This window comes from Nipponia nippon, unplaced genomic scaffold, assembly GCF_047370975.1.
Source record: "Nipponia nippon isolate SJK-2023a ecotype South Korea unplaced genomic scaffold, ASM4737097v1 scaffold_9, whole genome shotgun sequence".
In the NCBI taxonomy this organism is placed as follows: domain Eukaryota; kingdom Metazoa; phylum Chordata; class Aves; order Pelecaniformes; family Threskiornithidae; genus Nipponia; species Nipponia nippon.
This window is the reverse complement of record NW_028262413.1, coordinates 37,598,981-37,616,437: the sequence shown is the minus strand read 5'-3', so window position 1 is coordinate 37,616,437 and position 17,457 is coordinate 37,598,981. Positions and strand designations below refer to the sequence as shown.

Genomic DNA, 17,457 nt, shown 5'->3' with positions numbered 1-17,457 from the left:
TACAGTACATTACAAAATCTAATTGTCAACATAAAATATTAGTAATATTTTAAGTTTGTCTTGCACAAAATCAGAATGTTATAGCAATTAAAATGAATTGTGGATTTTGATCAACTCTAAACATATATCTTCCCAATATACTGATACTTTCATTTACTTAAGATGCAAACAATATTACAAGGTATTTAAAGAAGCTGCTGATACTCCATCTAGTAAAATCTGATGGTTTCAGTTTGTCAGTTTCTCTAATACTAACGACAGCTAGTCTTTTTTCTACTCCTTTCTCTGGCACCTGGCTCCCATTTTCAGTTTGTCTTGCATTCTACCCTCTAACTTCTACCCCTTTGTCTTCCCTGTCCTGGTGGATCACATCTTTGACTGTTATTCTTTCATACTAGCCTGCTGTTCTTTGTCATTGCTGCTATTTTGACTTCTTTTCTCAAGCTTTTTATGCTGATGCTGCTTCTAGCTTGCTCCCTTTCTGAATGTTATCCAACGTTTTGTTTCTTCAAGCTAGCCAGCTTCTTCTCTCTTCCCATCGCCTGAAATTACTGTTCTCCTTTTAGCAACTACAGCCATCATTTTATGCTACCAGTCTTCTCTTACTCCTTTTTATCTTCCTTCTGCCCCAACTGTAACCAAACAACTTTTCCCATCCTTGCCGTTTTTTTCCCCATCCTTTTTTCCATGGGCTCATATGCTTTTTCTGGATTTAGATCATTCCCCAGTCACCAAGGTAGGAAAACCTTATTTTTGGTGCAATATAATTCAGAGGAAAATGTCTGTGAGAAAACTCATAAATTTGCATCATAAGTATAAATTAAGGCAGGGAAGTCTGTGATTCTTTGATTTTCAATTTTCTAGCTTATAATTGGCTATATAAAATAGGGATATTCATTGCCAGTCTTAAAGATAAGCTGAAGAATGATTTTAGAAATTCTTTAGTGATGGAATCTACCTGAATGGGAAAAGATATGTCTGTGCAAATTTTCAAGGCTACTCACCCCGCTTTGTTGATAACACTCTTCCCACTCCCAGCCCTTACCGTTTTCAGTGATATCACTCTGACACATTTTCTGTATGGTTATGTTAAATGCTTAGGAAAAGATAGAGGGTTGTCTCTTGTATCTGTTAATGTTAACGAGAGGAGGTTTGGAACATGCTGTACTCAGGAAATCCCAGTGCAGTACTGCAGATATGTCAGAGGAAGGGAAGTGTTCTGGCGTGTGCCATGATTCCCACAAAGCTTTCTCTTGTAATGTAGATATGAGAGAACTGTGTGGGTTTTTCCCAGTGGAACAGGCTATCTAAGCAAAGAGGAGAGTTGCTCTTGAGACCTAGCTGAAGGATTTGGTCTCTACAAATGAATACAGCTTTGTAGAATCTTTGTATGGATTGGCTCTGCACATCTGTGGCTTAATAAAGTGAGCTATCTTACTGTCGTTATGTATTGCCTGTTAGCTTTCCTGAATAATTTTCCTTTTCTTACTTTAGTATTCCTTTTCAAGTACAATTAAAAAAAAAGAAATGTGGTTTCTTTGAAGTTGAAAGTCAGTGTTACTCTTATCAAGTTACAGTCTTGAAAGGAAATTCTTGTTTACAGAATCCATTTTTTGTGTGTTGCTCAGTTTGCAGTACAGTTTTTAGAAACAGAAATGTGTCTATGTTTTTGAAGAGAGGAACATTTGGATTTAAAAAATAAGATGCTTTTACAAAACCTAAACCCAGTGGAAACATTTGCATGATTTTTATAAATTCCAAGGGTTTTGTTCTGGTAAAATCATATTTCCTTTTGGATCTTGGTCATTGCAGTGCTTTACTAGTATACGAAAACAAGAATATGAAACCGAGTAGGAAGTGATTATTTGTGAAGCAAGTTCAGTAAATCACCTTAGCTGTTGATTATAATAACACTTCTAACCTAACTGAATCTGCTTTAATGACAGTAATTTCTGAAGTCACTGAAGCTAATGTTATATAATGACTTGGTTTTTTCTGTGACAAGAAAATAAAAGGGAGAAGCCTTACTATTTTAGCTCTTCCTGTTAATGTCCTATTCTGTGATCTACCTTATTGCTTTAGGCTTGGAGGACGCTCACAGTTTTGTTCAATAATCACTTGTTCTCTTTTATCACCACTGAGAAGTTACTTGCTTGTCCTGATCCACTTTGGTGCCTAGTTTCTGGTGAAATCAGTAGGAATAGGGTATATAGGCAAGTTACCTGTCATATTAACATGCTGTGTCTCACACAAGAATTGAGTGTCCATGGTTTCCGAGTGTTCCCTTTCCTCTAAAGGTGTCATTCGGTGTTTCTGTACTGTGCAATAATATCGCAGCAACTCATATAGACATACACAAGCTAACCTTGTTAGCTGGCTTGAACAGAGGTAACAATCTAACTATGACAGTATGGTGTCCTGTGTAGCAACAGAAGTCACTATGAGTGTGGGTAGAAACAGCTACATCTCCCCTGCTGACCTGTGCCCTGTGGTGATTAGTCTGATAATTTAAAACTAGCGTGGGTGTATGTTTAATGTTTTAGCAGCACGTACCAGACTCGAACTTCTTTTTCTTACTTATCGAATAGGACATTGAAAGTGGCCTGCTTAAAGTTATATAATACATCTGTAGCAGAACCAGGTTTCAAAGGCCAGTAGATGAACCATGAAAACTCAGCAGTCACTAGCCAATGCCTTGATTCTCGTCCATCACAACTGGTGCTGTCCAAGGTAATAGTAAATTGTGTTTATGCTTAGACAGCCAGTTGTAACTGTAAAGGGAGCCAGTCCTGAATTCTGATTAAAATTATACCACATAGCATTATTATTATAAAAACATTTCTAGTGATAATAAAGATATTACTGAATTAGTTGGAAGAATGGGGGGGTGATTCTTCCCCTCTACTCAGCACTGGTGATGACACACCTGGAGTGCTGTGTTCAATTCTGGGCTCTTCAGTACAAGAGAGACATAGACATATTGGAGAGAGTCCAATTAAGGGCCACAAAGATGATTAAGGGACTGGTGCATCTCTCCCATGAGGAAAGGCTAAGAGAGCTGGGACTGTTCAGCCTGGAGAAGAGAAGGCTCAGGGGGGATCTTATCAATGTATATAAATACCTGAAGGGAGGGTGCAAAGAGGACTGAGCCAGGCTCTTTTCAATGGTGCCCAGTGACAGGACCAGAGGCAATGGGCACAAACTGAAAGACAGGATGTTCCATCTGAACATCAGGAAACACTTTTTTACTGTGAGGGTGACTGAGCACTGGCACAGGTTGCGCAGAGAGGTTGTGGAGTCTCTCTCCTTGGAGATATTAAAAAAACATCTGGACATGGTCTTGGGCAACTGGCTCCAGGTGGCCCTGCTTGAGCAAGGGGCTTGGACCTGCAGAGGTCCCTTCCAACCTCAACCATTCTGTGATTCTGTGAATAAAGTGAGACAGAGATTCTTTTAAATAAAGGTGGGACAAAGAAACACCTTCGGTTTGGGTTCTTCCTTTCGGGAAGCGGGATATAGGCTCGAAGTAGTGCCTCTGCTGCTGTATGAAACCAGAAATATATAAATAAGGCATTACATAAGGATTTGCACGAGTTGTTCAGTTAACATCACACCATAGATATGTCAGTCCATTGTTGGCACATGGTCAGAAAACAGAGGTGCAAGCCAATGAAGACTGGTCTGTAGAATCAGTTGTTTTCAGTGTTTACTTTGCAAAGCTAGAAAAAGATTTTTTTGTGTTTTAGTCTTACAAAATTCTGAATATCCAAGTGACACAAATGCTTCTTAATTTCACAGGCTATTAGCTCCAGAAAGAGCTTAGCCTGCAGAGGACTGAGCCCTTAAAACTGACCAGCCTAACTCCTCAAAGATGGGGAAGCTGTTGATACATGCAAAGTAAACTTGTAATGAGTTTCACAAAGCTATCTGGGTACTACGTAAGGCAAATACCTACTTTCATAATGTAGGTGAGCACACTAGGTATCTGCTTCCTATTGAGATCCATTGAACTCTGGCACCCTATTTAACCTGACACCTTCAAGTTCTCACTAGGTACAATATCCACCTTTTAGGTACCTGGTATCCTTTAAGATCTGTACTTCACTGAAGACTGCTCAGTGTTCAGAGCTTTAACCATCTTTGCTAAAACACTGTTTTAGAAATGATCTTAAAAGTAAGGATTCCTGTTTGCTATTGGACTTCAGTCTGAAAACACTGTAACTATTATGTGACAAGTTTATGCACCTTCATTTGAATTCCTCTGCTTTTCTGGTTAGCACTGAAGGAAAATAGTTTATTCTCATGAGGAAGTAATTTCCTCTGAAATGAGTTCTTTTTTTTCCCCTCTGTGTTAAGAGTCAATCTTTTCAAGTGCGAGGCCTCTAAGTAAAAGAGTTTTCTTAATGAAACAAGCAATCTTCGTAAGCTAGGATCTGCCTTCCAAACAGAATTGATGAAAAACTCCATTTCAGTTCTGGAATGTAACCAGTTATAAAATTTCAGCGTCTGGAATGCTCGAGATTTACAAGCTAGCTTTCCTCAGCCAGGTATTGTGAAGTTATTTACAGAGCTCAAGTTTTGACACTTCGTACTTTTAATAATATATGATTGTTTTTCAATTTTTTATAATTAAATTCTGCAGTTGTATTTTATGTAAGACTATGAATTTAAATGTATGGTGTTAAAAAGCTTTTTTAGAAATTTTGATATGTGAATATCATTAAAGTTAATATAAATGTCATGTTAACAACCTCATGCAACTCCTTGAATATTTTCCCATCTGAGTTTCTGCTTTAAAGACAGGCCTAATCTTCACAATTATTCTACTAACAGCACAGAGGAGTTAGTATTTTTTCTACTAATAAATTCACCTTCTCCCTTGTTTTAAGTAAACTTGTGATTTAAATAACTATTACCTTTTAAAACCCATCCAGTGATGTAAACAGTTGAATTCCTTTTTTTTGTTGTTATTAAATGTTAGTTAAAAAAAGTATTAGTTCTAATTATGGATCTCAACTCTGATGATGACTGTTTCCCTAACCTGGGGAAAATCACCTAGCCTGTCACTTTCATTTTCTACATATGTTAAATGTTATGAAATTATTATGTTTTTCAAAAAGTTAGTATTGAGGAGTTCAGTTGCATAAGCTTATGAAGTATTTAGACAACTCAGATACTTGTTGTTGAGTGCAGTGAAATACTGTTGTTCTCTTATTACTTTATTGATTTAACGTTAACTTACATTTTGCTTCAGCTCGTTAAAAAAGAGTATACATCTTTTCTTCAAAAAGTGATTTAAAACACAGACAAATGTATTCTAATAATTACTCAAGTGATTAATCATTTGGTAACCTGATTATTACAGATGCTAAGCACAGTGGTGTTTTAAACTACTTGCAATGGAACTAAAAGAGAGACCATATTGTACCATATCGTGTCTTTTAAACGTCATGCAAATTGTCCAATTGTCATTTTTTATTGTGTTATGGAATGTATTTACACCATTTTACATACCTTTAATGACATACATATTATAGATAAACTGTGAGGCAAACGTGTAATTATCCCCCTAACATGGAAAATGTGTTTTGTGTAGTTGTTCAAAGAGGTTGAACTGCACTCCAAATGGCTGTTTTAAAAATAACTTCCATATGGAATCATAGACTCATTCGGGTTGGAAGGGTGCTGCAGGTGTCTTGCCCAATCTCCTCCTCAAAGTAGGGCCCGCACTGATTTTAGACTGATTTGCTTAGGGCTTTGTCCAGTCAGGTCTTGAAAACCTCCAAGAATGGAGACTCTGGAGTCTTCTATGAGATTCCCCAGATGAGATTATCTCACTTCTGTGTCACAGAGTATTTATCAGCACTAATACAAAAGATAAGTAAGTAAGTAGAACCTTGTTAGTTAAATTTAAAGAGCCCGCGTAATGGAGCAGTTTCTGGGAAATGTGAATGGTTATTGAAGGTGGCTAAATAGAATGGCTATTTAAACCACAGGAGCTTATATTTCTGTTCTAAACCACAGTCTGTTTACACTTTGTAGTATCTGTGGTAAACAAAGCAAAAAGCTAGACGAAAGCCAATGCATCTGAAGGAAAAACAAAGAAATTACAATTGAGTGTGGCTTTTATAGCCCACTTTGTTTGGATTTTCTTGAACCTTTAGTATTATAAAGGTTAGTAATGAGCCATATCCAGACAGGTCTATCTGTTTCTTTTCATACGAACCTGTTTTCCTCCCACGTGGTATATTGCATGGTTGATGTTAAGATGGGATTGTGATGTAATTGGTATAAAAGGCTTTTGTGAGGACTTCTGACATCTATTTGAATAATACCTGTTAAAATCTAATAGATTCTTTTTTTTTTTATCCTTCTCTTTTAATAATTTGCTACTGTAGGTCATCACTATAAATTTTCTGATTATTATTCTCTGTTTTTAGCATTACGCTGATATTTTTGAGACAGATGAAAAGAAACATTTTATTTTGGAAGAGATTTTCTAAGTTAAAGATATTTTGAAAATTGCTCAACTGGGTTGATCTGATCTTGCTTTTCTGTTCACCTTTTCCATTATGTACTGGAATAGAACAACCCAGTATATGTTCTAACCTTTAAGTCTGTTTGACTATTAAAATGCCAGAAGAAATGAACGAGAAAGCATAAAAAACCATACAGCCCCTCCTCTGCTAAGTCAACATAAGGAAAGTATTACAACATGTAAGGCCATATGACTGTGCTACTGAAGGATTGTGTCATTTGCACTCAGGTGGCTTTTTGTGAACCATTCACTCGTAGGATGCATTTGAGATGACAGCTGTAAAACATAAAGCAGCCTTGGCTTACCTGATAATGATGGTAATACAGTGATCCATTAGATAAAGCACGTAGCAGTAGGGGCTAATTACCTTTGGGGTTCAGGAATTGTTTGACTGTATTGCTATATTTTTGAATTATGTAATCAAAAGATCTTTAGAAGAGCTTGTCTGTATCTGGATTTAAGTTTAAGCTTTTTTGGCATATATATTCATATATTAATGTGCATATTCACCTTTTAATTCAAACTTCAGTAAAGCTTTTAAGCACAAACAATCTTAATGAGATTTTGTTCTTTTAATTTTTATTTCAAAGCTTCAACTAACCTAGTTTAGATCTAGAAACTTTTGCTAGTATGTTAATGTTGATCATGAGCGTGAACTTTGTTTCAGTGTTTATATATTCACAGAAAGTAGTGCAGACAGTTATCAGCAAAAAAGCTTCTTGGGTAGTACAGTCTATTGTATTCAGTGAACAACAGATAAACTAGCAAAAGCACAACGAAGGTTTACTGATATAGCTGTATTGACAATTTTTTCTGCATCGACCCATTTATATCTACACTTTGATGTTTGATATTAGCAAGTCAAAAATGATAAATTATTTTCAAATTATAGTATTTGTTAAACAAGTATTTTTTAAAAAAAGAAATATTTGTTAAAGAGAATTGTTGCTGTTTTCTGAGAGTGCTGTTACAAAGAAAGTGTCTCATGTAGGAAAAAATGGTTGACTCTAGACACTTCTAATGAAATGTAGAGCATTTAAGACCATTAGTAATTAACTTGACTCCATCCCAGTCATCTGGCAGCTGTTTTGGCGGATTTTTTGGTGATCTTTATCTAAGCACAATTATCACAATACCGAGAAAACTTGTAGGCAAACTGAACAGGATCAAATGATATAATGCATTAGTCATGCAGGGCTTAGTTGAACACTTTAATAGCTTGAAAATTAAGATGTCTTTTCTTCATCAGCTCACACTGATTTTGGCTGAGGTTTCAAACTAGTCATATAGGCTCTTACATACTTCTGTATCGGTAAGTATAGGTTCTACGATTTGAGGATTAATTCCAGTACCTGCCGGAACTGTAACCTTCTTTTACCTGGTGTAACTCTGAGCATGCTATTAAATTCAATTAGTAAGAGTATGTGTCAAAGATTTTTTACATTTTTGCATTGTTTCTTTTGAGATGTCCATTGTGCGATTTGCTGCAGGCTGTCATTTTTGTCTGCCATCCAATGTATGTTGGCAAGAAGGTTGTGTGCTAGTCTTTGTGTCTGGTCACAGAAAAAAATTCATGCATCTCAGCCAGACCATTTTGTTATTCTTTTAGAATTAAAAGCATATGAAACAGATGCAGCTTAATAAGTATTTTTTTTTATAAATAACATTTAAATAACTTAGAACAATAAAGTTCAAATACAACTTAAAATAATGTTTAATGCTGTAACAACAGAAAAAGCATGTATAAGGATGGAAAAACAATACTGAAAGCTGTATACCCTAACAGGAATTATACAAAAGATAGGATATGTTACATAAAAAACCTTAATATGTCTGAATTTTTGCTTCATCGTTATATAAAATGTTATTTTGTGAAAAGTGAGATGAAGTACATTTTTTATTCCTATTATTTTACATACACTATTTGAAACATCTTTTAGAGCAGCATTAGGTATTTGTTTCATTAATAGATAGGAACATTTTGTAGTACAGTAAACTTAATTTTTCCAAACTAACTCTTTTATCTGAATACAACAATAAACATTTACAAGATTATATATTTTTTTTTCTGATCATATAGTTTATGTATAGGATATCAGTTTCTTGGGGGAAGTATTTAAAATACTGCTCAGCCTCCACATTTACTATTGACTTGATAATCTGACAACTCATTCCAGCAGCCTTAAAGTCTGACATATTTTACACAACATTATCATCTGCTTATTATTATTATAGCAGCCATATTTAAGAAGCAGATAGGTTTTTTTAAATAAAATATTATCAGATAATCAAGTAATGACTTATTCTTCAGGGTAAATTAATTTAAGAAACTACCCAGTTACAATGACTAAGATAATGATTGTACAACTCTTTAGAATTTTTTACAACTTTTAGTTAGTAAATCTGTTTTTGTGTATATTTTCAAATCTTTTTCATGTAGTCTCTTAAAAATAAACATAAATGCGCAAGTCCAGCTTGTTCAGTTTCTCAGTAGTATTCCAGCCTCTCTTGATATCTTGTCAAATAGTCGTCTTAAAAATAATCTTCCTGCTGGAACTAGTTCTTTATAGATCATTTGTGATTAGGATATTGCCAGAGGGAGAAAGTGGGATGCTCTGTGTTCTTTCTTTGTTTTTTTACCTTTCATGGGGACCCCTTTGTGGTTTAATGTAACAAACATCTCCTTTCCTTTGTGTGTCCATTTTGCAGAAGCATATGTATTATAATGGTTTTCTTCAATCAGTTCGATGAAGTTGCAGTCCTCGTTGCATACTTTCTGTTGAGAGTAAATAATAGAGTAAAATAGGTACAAGTGTTTTTTTAAGTACTTAGATTAGGGACGATGGGAGAAGAATATGTGTTATAAACCCCACATATTATTAATATTTATAATAAATAAATTGGACTTCTGAAATCTGAGTATTGAATATTTTAGCTTTGTCTATTCCCCCATAGTATTCCACATTTTAAAAAGTATATAAACTGTAATCACTGAATTTATTAAATGGACATAAAAGTCTACTATGGGATGTATGGGATAAGTACAGGATACATTTTCATTTGTTAGGAATCTATTTTATACAAACTATACAGATGCTACATCTAGAAATACGTATCTTTAAGATTGTACGTGGTGATGGTACACACAAGAGAAGTTTGCATCCATACCTTTCCATAGAGTCTTCCTGACTTGTTCATTGCCAGAAAGTATTCACTTTCCACTCCTTTGATTGCCACTATTCCAACTGCCACCGTTCGGATTTCTAGAATGCCTGCAAAGACACACAGTAAGGGCTGTAAAATGGTTGTTTGTTCTCCAGACAACTTAGAAGGTTCAGTTGAGCTAATATACTGTAACACTTCTGTGTTTATTGAAAATCTGCAGCAATCGTTCTTAGATAACAGAAAAAATTATGTATTTGTTCATGTGAAGAAAGGGCTAGACTTTAAAAATCATCTGTATGTGATCATGGCTGCACACAGCCACTGAAAAAATGGTATCGTGGTATTTTTAAGTATATACTGAAGTCGCGATGTTAGTATAAGTAATTTTTCTGTTTTCAAAGAATCAGCGTATCTTAGAATTTATCAGGAAGAATTATATACATAGCCATCAAGGTTCACAGAATTTGTGTAAAGCCTTTATTTTGAAGACTTGTGTAGCAGTATCATCTCCTTGAAAGAGTGTAAACCTTAGAACTTGCAAGTGATAGAAAACAGACCACAGTGTCTTAAATAAGATATAGTATTTGCTTGACCTCTGTATGCTTTTATGACTGGAGCTGTAAAGATACGTGTATTTGAAAATCATTAAAAGCTGTTCTGAGAACTTATTTATTCGAAACCAGAAAACATTTAGACTTGTTTTCTAGAAATCACTTTATTTTCATCTCATGTACATATACATCATTCATGATGTATATCTGCAATAGCTTTCTGTAGTCACTATGATACATTTAAGTTACCTGCAACATAAAAAATATGTTAACTAAAAAACAAAAAACCAACTGAGCAAAGGCAGGAGGATGGCGGAAGTTATTAAGGAACACGAGGTTGTTTTCAAACTTAAATATTATTATTGTTGTTTCAAGTAATAGTTTAGAGTTATACTTCTGAGTTTGAGCCGTTTTCTTCCATAGAGTCACCTACAGAACTGCGTGCAGTAGCATCTGTACTGTGACTCGTTCTCCAAAATGAGGTGTTTCAAAGCCAGCCAGCTCTAGGCAAATTCCAATAGCTAAGCATGGGGGAGACAAGTGAGGGAGGGGGAGAGAGAGGCTTGTGTTAGATTGTCGCCTGAAAGATAACCTTCCCCTTGAACAAAACATTTCCTTTTTTTCTCTTTCAAGTTTGTATTGACTCTTGACAGCCACCGCACATGATAATAATTTTTCATTAATTAGTTTTTTTAGAAAGGGATTAAATATCTATGATATTTCTCTTTCCCTATACTTTTTTGCTATCCTGATATCCTTTGCTTTCTGTACTGTTCTGTTTTGCTTTCTTCCTTGATATTACTGATGTACCAGTCCTAGCCTGTATTGCTCACTTTTTTCATCCTATTTTCCTTACCAGTAGATCAGTTACCTCTTCTCATGGTGTGTGCCCTGCTGGGCGTTCATCTCTGAACACTTATACTCCTGTACTTCTCTATAATGCTAAGCCAACTTTAAGTAAAGCTTTTAGAATTCTTTGACAAGTTCCACTCTGCTGCAGGCCTAGCAACAATTCTTACAAAGGGTAATTTCTAACTGAAACTTACAAAAATTATATTAACTTTCATTTAAATTTCACTTTAGAAAAACCACAGTGAGGCTGAAAAACAGATGAACATCTGCATCTAGCCAAACAAAGAACATAACAGTGGAAGGGATCTCTGGGTCATCAAGTCCAGTGCTCTGCTAGCCTGGGAATTGCATCAGATAATTCCCTTTTCATAAACTTTGCCAATACTAAATTGGAGTTATTACTTCTTTGCCCCCAGTGTTTCCGCTGAAGGCTGTTCCAGAGTTTGATTTATTTTAATGGCTAGAGACTCTGTAGTAATTTGCAATCTGCATTTTTTCAGCGACAGCTTATATCCATTTGTTCTTTTGCCTGTGCTGGCGATTAGCTTAAGGAGAGGTTTTTTTTTTTTTAAATCTATGTTTGAGTTTTATATTTATACAGAATTAAAAAAATGAAAGATTCAAAATGACTTTTTAAAACAAGTCATGCTAATAGGATTTGAGATTTCCTTGAGTAAGCTGATGTTGGCTGAAGTCATGGTAGTAAGAAATACTACTACTTTTAAAAAGGAAATACCAAAAGCTTTTGTCCAAGGCAATATTATTATTCAAAATTTCACGTTATCTTTTAGCTTTGCTTTTTTTTTCTTAGTAGATGGTGACATTCATACTAACTTGTAGGAATTATTTTATTTTGGTTTTGGGTACTTGTTTTTCTACTTTATTCTCAGTTGAGTTATAAATGTCTTTCATGTGGAAACTTTACACTATCCATATAGAATTTGGTATAGGATAGAAATTGGGGATGTAAAAATATTTTATAAAGCCTCCTGTATAGCAAATCTGAATGGCAAAATAAAATGTTATCTATCAAAGTTATATTCTACTTACAATTTACAAGGGCACTACATGTGGTAGATTTATTGTATTCAGATCTCTACACGTTTTTTCATCCTATTTGTTAAAATTCCATTGTGCATAAAAAGCAATGCATTTTAATTAAAGACATAATTTGAGGTTCATAAATTGTTATGCATATTCAGTACCATTTCCTCTATTATTATGTACATTTCACAATTTTAAGCAATTGTGTACCCCCAGAATTAGGGCTAGCTCTCACATAAGTGACATTTGACACCCTGACTCAGAGGTGGTATGAAATCCAGAGAATGTTTTAGGTCTTTGAATGGCGCTTTTCTAAAGATCCTCTATCTGTGCATCTCTCCATAAAGTTTAGTGAGGGAACACCACGTGAACTCTCCAATAACTGTCACATTAAAAATGTTGTAATATTAGCAGTGTTAAAGAGAAAGAAAAAAAGACCACAGAGAGTTCAGTGGAAACAGAGCTTGTGTATTCTTGATTCTTTGCTCGGAACATGTCCATCTCAGAATTAAATGGCCTATCATAAACTGCATGTGCTTGTTTTCGTGTTCCCAGTTCTAGATCATGTCTCACCTGTTCTGATGTGTCTTAACATATCCCTGAAGGAGAAACAAAGCATGAATTTTTCCCTTGTCAGCAAAGCATTTATGTGAGTTAATTCTCTGAGGCAGTATCTCACGTGCACTTTTGTATTTGATGGGCAAGTGATTCATCACTGAGTTCCTCTCTCCATTTGAAGGCATATGACGCAAGTTCCTTAAGCAATAAGACAGCATACTGTAAGCTCCCTTTTCTTCTTCTGGAGGCTGTGCCTCAGTAATTCTTCTGGTCATTTCAGAAATGTAGTATTGCTGAAATTCATTGCACATGTTTTTCTTTAAATTAAATAAATTATATAGGAAATGGAAACTCAATTTTTAGCAAACTGGGAAAAGTAAGACTTTACTGTGTAGTTAGAACTCTGATAGCTGATTTTAGCTGAAAATTTGATTTATGATCTTTCAGTATATAGTCTTTTGTATGGAACTTGTTTTGTGAATTACAAAATGTCATGTACATACATGAATTCAAAACTTCTTTCTTTACGTACAGAAACTATGGAAAGAGACTATTAAGGTTGAGAAGTCATACACTGAAAGTTTATTAGTTTATCAGTGTCAACGTTGCAGTTGTGACACATGCTTAAATTTAGTATCCAATATCAGAGGTCTCTCACAGACCAGGAAGAAGGATTTTGGAGTAATATTCAAGTTAATACAGAGATTTCAGTACTTGAACTGTTTTACAAAGTGCTTCTGAACATACAAGATTTATAAGGTGACCAGCTTTTCCCTGCACACCTATTATGCGCTGCATAATTCTCAAAGCATAAGTTCTTTGATGAACTAGTTAATGGAATCTTTAACACTTATAAATGACATAATCTCACTGTGAAAACATCTAAACTACTTTTCTATTTTTTTAATACTCATCTTGATATATAAACACTCAAGACAAACTTTGAAGTTAAAGAGATGTGTGGATAATGGAAATCACTGTCTCTTCCAATTATAATTTTATAACTTATATTTAAATATAAAAATGAGCTTTTATATTGTATCATAATTATAGCACCAAAGCAGGAGATTCCTAAAGGATATACCAAAGAATAAAATAATAAATCCATAAAATAAAGTTGTATTTTTCCCAGTTTATTTCATTTCCTTTCAGTATCTCTATTAAGTCAAGATATCGCATTACATTACACTTTATGAGATTATATTCATATTGATCTGTCTTTATTTTGTATGTGTTCCTGGTACTCAATCACTGTAAGAGAAATTACATAATGGTAAATAGACACTAGGATGTGTCGTTGCAGATAGGAACCTAGTCCATCAGTGGGTGTCAAGAGGTAATAAAACGGTTCAACCAGAATTTAGGCCAACTGCAGATATTTCCTGTTTCTTCTATACTCTCTGTAATCGTCTGCTACTGGCGATTCTTGCCAACAGGATGCTGGGCTAAATTAAATTTGGATCAGAGCTGATATGGTTATCCTTATGCTCTTAGTGTATATGGCTTGTTATACAGTTGTGACTTACATTCAGCCAAGTCTGTGAATGTGATCTTTTTAGTTAGTTAGGTCTTTTTTAAAAAAAACCTCCTCTCTTTTCTCTTCTCTTTTGTTTTGAAATTCTGCATCATTGCAATATCTTTGATAAGACTAGCCAGGAACAACATTTGGTGTACTGGAAAGTAACCCAATAATCTCATTTTTCTATAAATGCAGGAAGAGCTTTCCTTCTGAGTAACTGATGGTATTAAAATCAACAACAAAACAGTAATAAACTCTAAAGATTAGCTTTATAAGGATGGTAACCTGAGTTAAAGAAAACTCACCAAAGCTGAAGAGTGTCTTTTCTAGTATACCATTTTTGACTGCCTTTAAGACATGAACTGAATTAAAATGTATTCGTTTCATTGCTTCTCTACTGTGAACCTAAGTGTAGCTGAGCTTCAGTGTTCATGCTAATTCTTCTTAGCTGATTCATTGGAAGGAGGTAAATCTCTATATCTGTAGAAAAATGGTAATAGAAGTTGTGCTATGCTTGTAGGCTATTTTATACACAAAGGCTATTTTATACACAAATTCTGTCCTTATTAAAATGAATGGTAAGATTTCAGCTAACTCAGTAGAGCCAGGATTTTATCCCTAAGATAGTTCCTTCAGTGGGGCAGGAGAGGTACAGTAAGCTAAAATCTTTTCAGAAAAAAACCCACACAGAAACAGAGAATAATGCTGGAGATGTGTCTGTGCCAGTTTGTAAGTGTTAGTTTTTATAGCACCAGATACTTCAGAGATATGATAAAGAACTAAAATCTACAGTCAGAAATTCTACTAAGGAAAGCCTCTTCTCAGTCTAAGAGTATACCGCTCCTTGTCTTGTATTAGGAAGTCCATTCTTATGGAAGTCCATTCACTTCCTTTTGAAGTGAAAAGTTCTAATCCTTTCAATCTCTATTCATGAAAAGGAAAAAGTCACCAAGCTAGGATGGGAAAGAGAAAATTCTTGTATGTAGAATGTTTCATTTAAATACTCTTTTAATACTCTAATAACCAAAATTACTTTAAAGACATGCTTAAATTGATAAGATGCTGATGATAAGTTCCAAAGGCTGAACTTCAACAAGGTCTTAAATAGCCTCGGTTTAAAAATGAAAATGTAAACTATGTTTTTCAGTTACTTTATCTAAAGCATCCACATAAAAGTTCAGAAGAGGTTTAAGAGAAGACTTGAATATACCACATAGTAACTGGGAAAGAAATCAGATTAAAGCCAGAAAGAAAAAAAAAAAAAACAAACAAAACTGAAAATGGGCATACAAAATTGAAAACAACTGTAATTTCTGTAAAATCAGCATGAAATTCCAAACAATTTTATATGGTTGCATGGTCAGTGTATCAAATGTAGCTTAAAATTCCTGTAGTGAATGCAGTTTCCTACAGAGCTGAAATTCTGTCTGGTGTACGTAAAAGACACTCAGCTGAGATGGGCTATAGTTTCTCTTTAGAAGAAGATGACTATGGATGCTGGCAGCAGTCTTTTTAACCACTTGGTGCAAATTAAATAACAGACAGTTGATACAAAATGCAGTAGAAAAAACCCAAAGAAACAAAACAGCCTTTTAGGGTGACACAAAGGTTTAGTGGGTGAAATATATATCGGTTTTTGAGACAATTTACATAAGAAATTAGGTGAGTTTCCTGGCATTCTGGTCTAGAATGACAGTTGCTCAGTACTTAACAAGTAGACACTTTTATGTCTGGACTTATTCCATGACTGTGCCCTGGAAGACAGGACAGTACCTCAGACTGGAAATTTATGTAGAAAAATTGGCATTTAGCTACAGCATTGATACAAAATTGAGCATTCTCATGTGAGATAATTCTTTCCTGGCAAGTGGTATTTGATAATTTTGTTTTTAATCACCTGATATTAAGTATCTTTTCCTGATTTAATTAATATTTTCACATTAACGTTTTCATCTTCTTTGTTAAACTTTTTTAGTTTTTACAACACAATAGTACTGTGACATTTTATTTGTTTTAATAGATCTTTATTTTTATTGCTACAGAATCTGTTTACAGATCATATTAACTAATTTCTAGCTGTATGCAGCCATAGCTGAATAGGCAGAGTTTCTTCGTGTTTGCCCATAACATCCTCAAATAACAATATCCTATCTAAAACAAAGTAGTGAGAACCTTGTGATTTAGCAAAATTGGAGCATTTTGTCTTTAATCATTTTGCAGCCAAGAGGCTGAAAGAGCAATTGCAATTCTTGCTTCTGAGAGCTGTAAGGAAACCACTAAGTGCAGCACGTTGCTGAAGATCCCACAGGTGGTAACAACCTGTCCAATGGGTTTTTGGAAAGAAGAGAGAGCAGAACCACCGAGCTGGATATCTTTACACACGCTAGGGAACTGCCCCAGTATGTCGGGTGATAAGATTCAGGAAGATTTCAGAAGAGGTTTTAAAGTACACATTGAGTTCAGTCACTCATCAGCTGGCTCTTTTTCCAAACATTTCATATGTTGCCGATATCCCCTCAATATCTACCACATAATGTTTCTCGTCACTGCTCCTCGATTTGTTAGTATTGGAGTTTCTGTAGACATTAATTCAAAGAGAAATTTTGGCATCCATTACGTTTTTCAGCAAGGCCGACAGCAATTTCACCCCAGTATTGTTCTGTTCTGTCAGGTACATACGTTATGAGAAAATATTTAAGGGTAAGATGGAAACTGCTAAGAAGACTTCTGTAGTCTTCTAAATGCTGGAAGGAAGGGAAGAAGAAAAAAAAGAAAAGTATGGTTTTTAAGGAGAGAAAAGCAAATGCAAATGTCCAGAAGCTGGTTGTTATTTTATATTCTTACTTCCTTTTCAAAAAAAGCTAACATAATATATCAAATGCTGATGCTTTACAATACCAATTTTTGTGTGATATTTACAGCCCTTTATTTCTTGCGGCCTCTCTGTGCGCTGAAGTTGAAAAAAACAGCCTGTTGCTGATTTTTGGGGTAGGGAGGCTTGCACTGACAGTTAAGCACTTGTGAAGAACATGTTTGTGCCCTTTCCTAGGCAGAACTGTCTTAAGATAAATATGTGGAATCTCAAATAGGGAAAGAGGGGGCAGAAAAGACTTGGATGGAGAATAAGTCAAAACAAAATGAAACTTCTAAATTTCACTAACTTGTGTTTCTAATTAATTAAATTTGGAGCACATATTTATGAAATCAAGAGACCTTTGCAGATGATTCAA

The 17,457-nt window shown here is 34.8% G+C and overlaps 1 protein-coding gene across 5 annotated transcripts in view; it reads right to left on the bottom strand.

Moving 5' to 3' along the window:
* Positions 1–5,563: 5,563 nt before the first annotated feature.
* The window catches only part of FGF7 (fibroblast growth factor 7), a 35,496-nt gene continuing 23,602 nt past the window's right edge, over positions 5,564–17,457 (bottom strand). For all 5 annotated transcript variants that reach the window (XM_087744735.1, XM_087744733.1, XM_009470122.2 and 2 more), the window contains exons 3-4: positions 9,707–9,810; positions 5,564–9,314 (exon numbers count right to left, since the gene is read on the bottom strand). In XM_087744735.1, the coding sequence (XP_087600861.1) occupies positions 9,120–9,314; positions 9,707–9,810 (299 nt within the window). In that variant the 3' untranslated portion in view covers positions 5,564–9,119. The remainder of the gene's footprint in view (positions 9,315–9,706; positions 9,811–17,457) is intronic.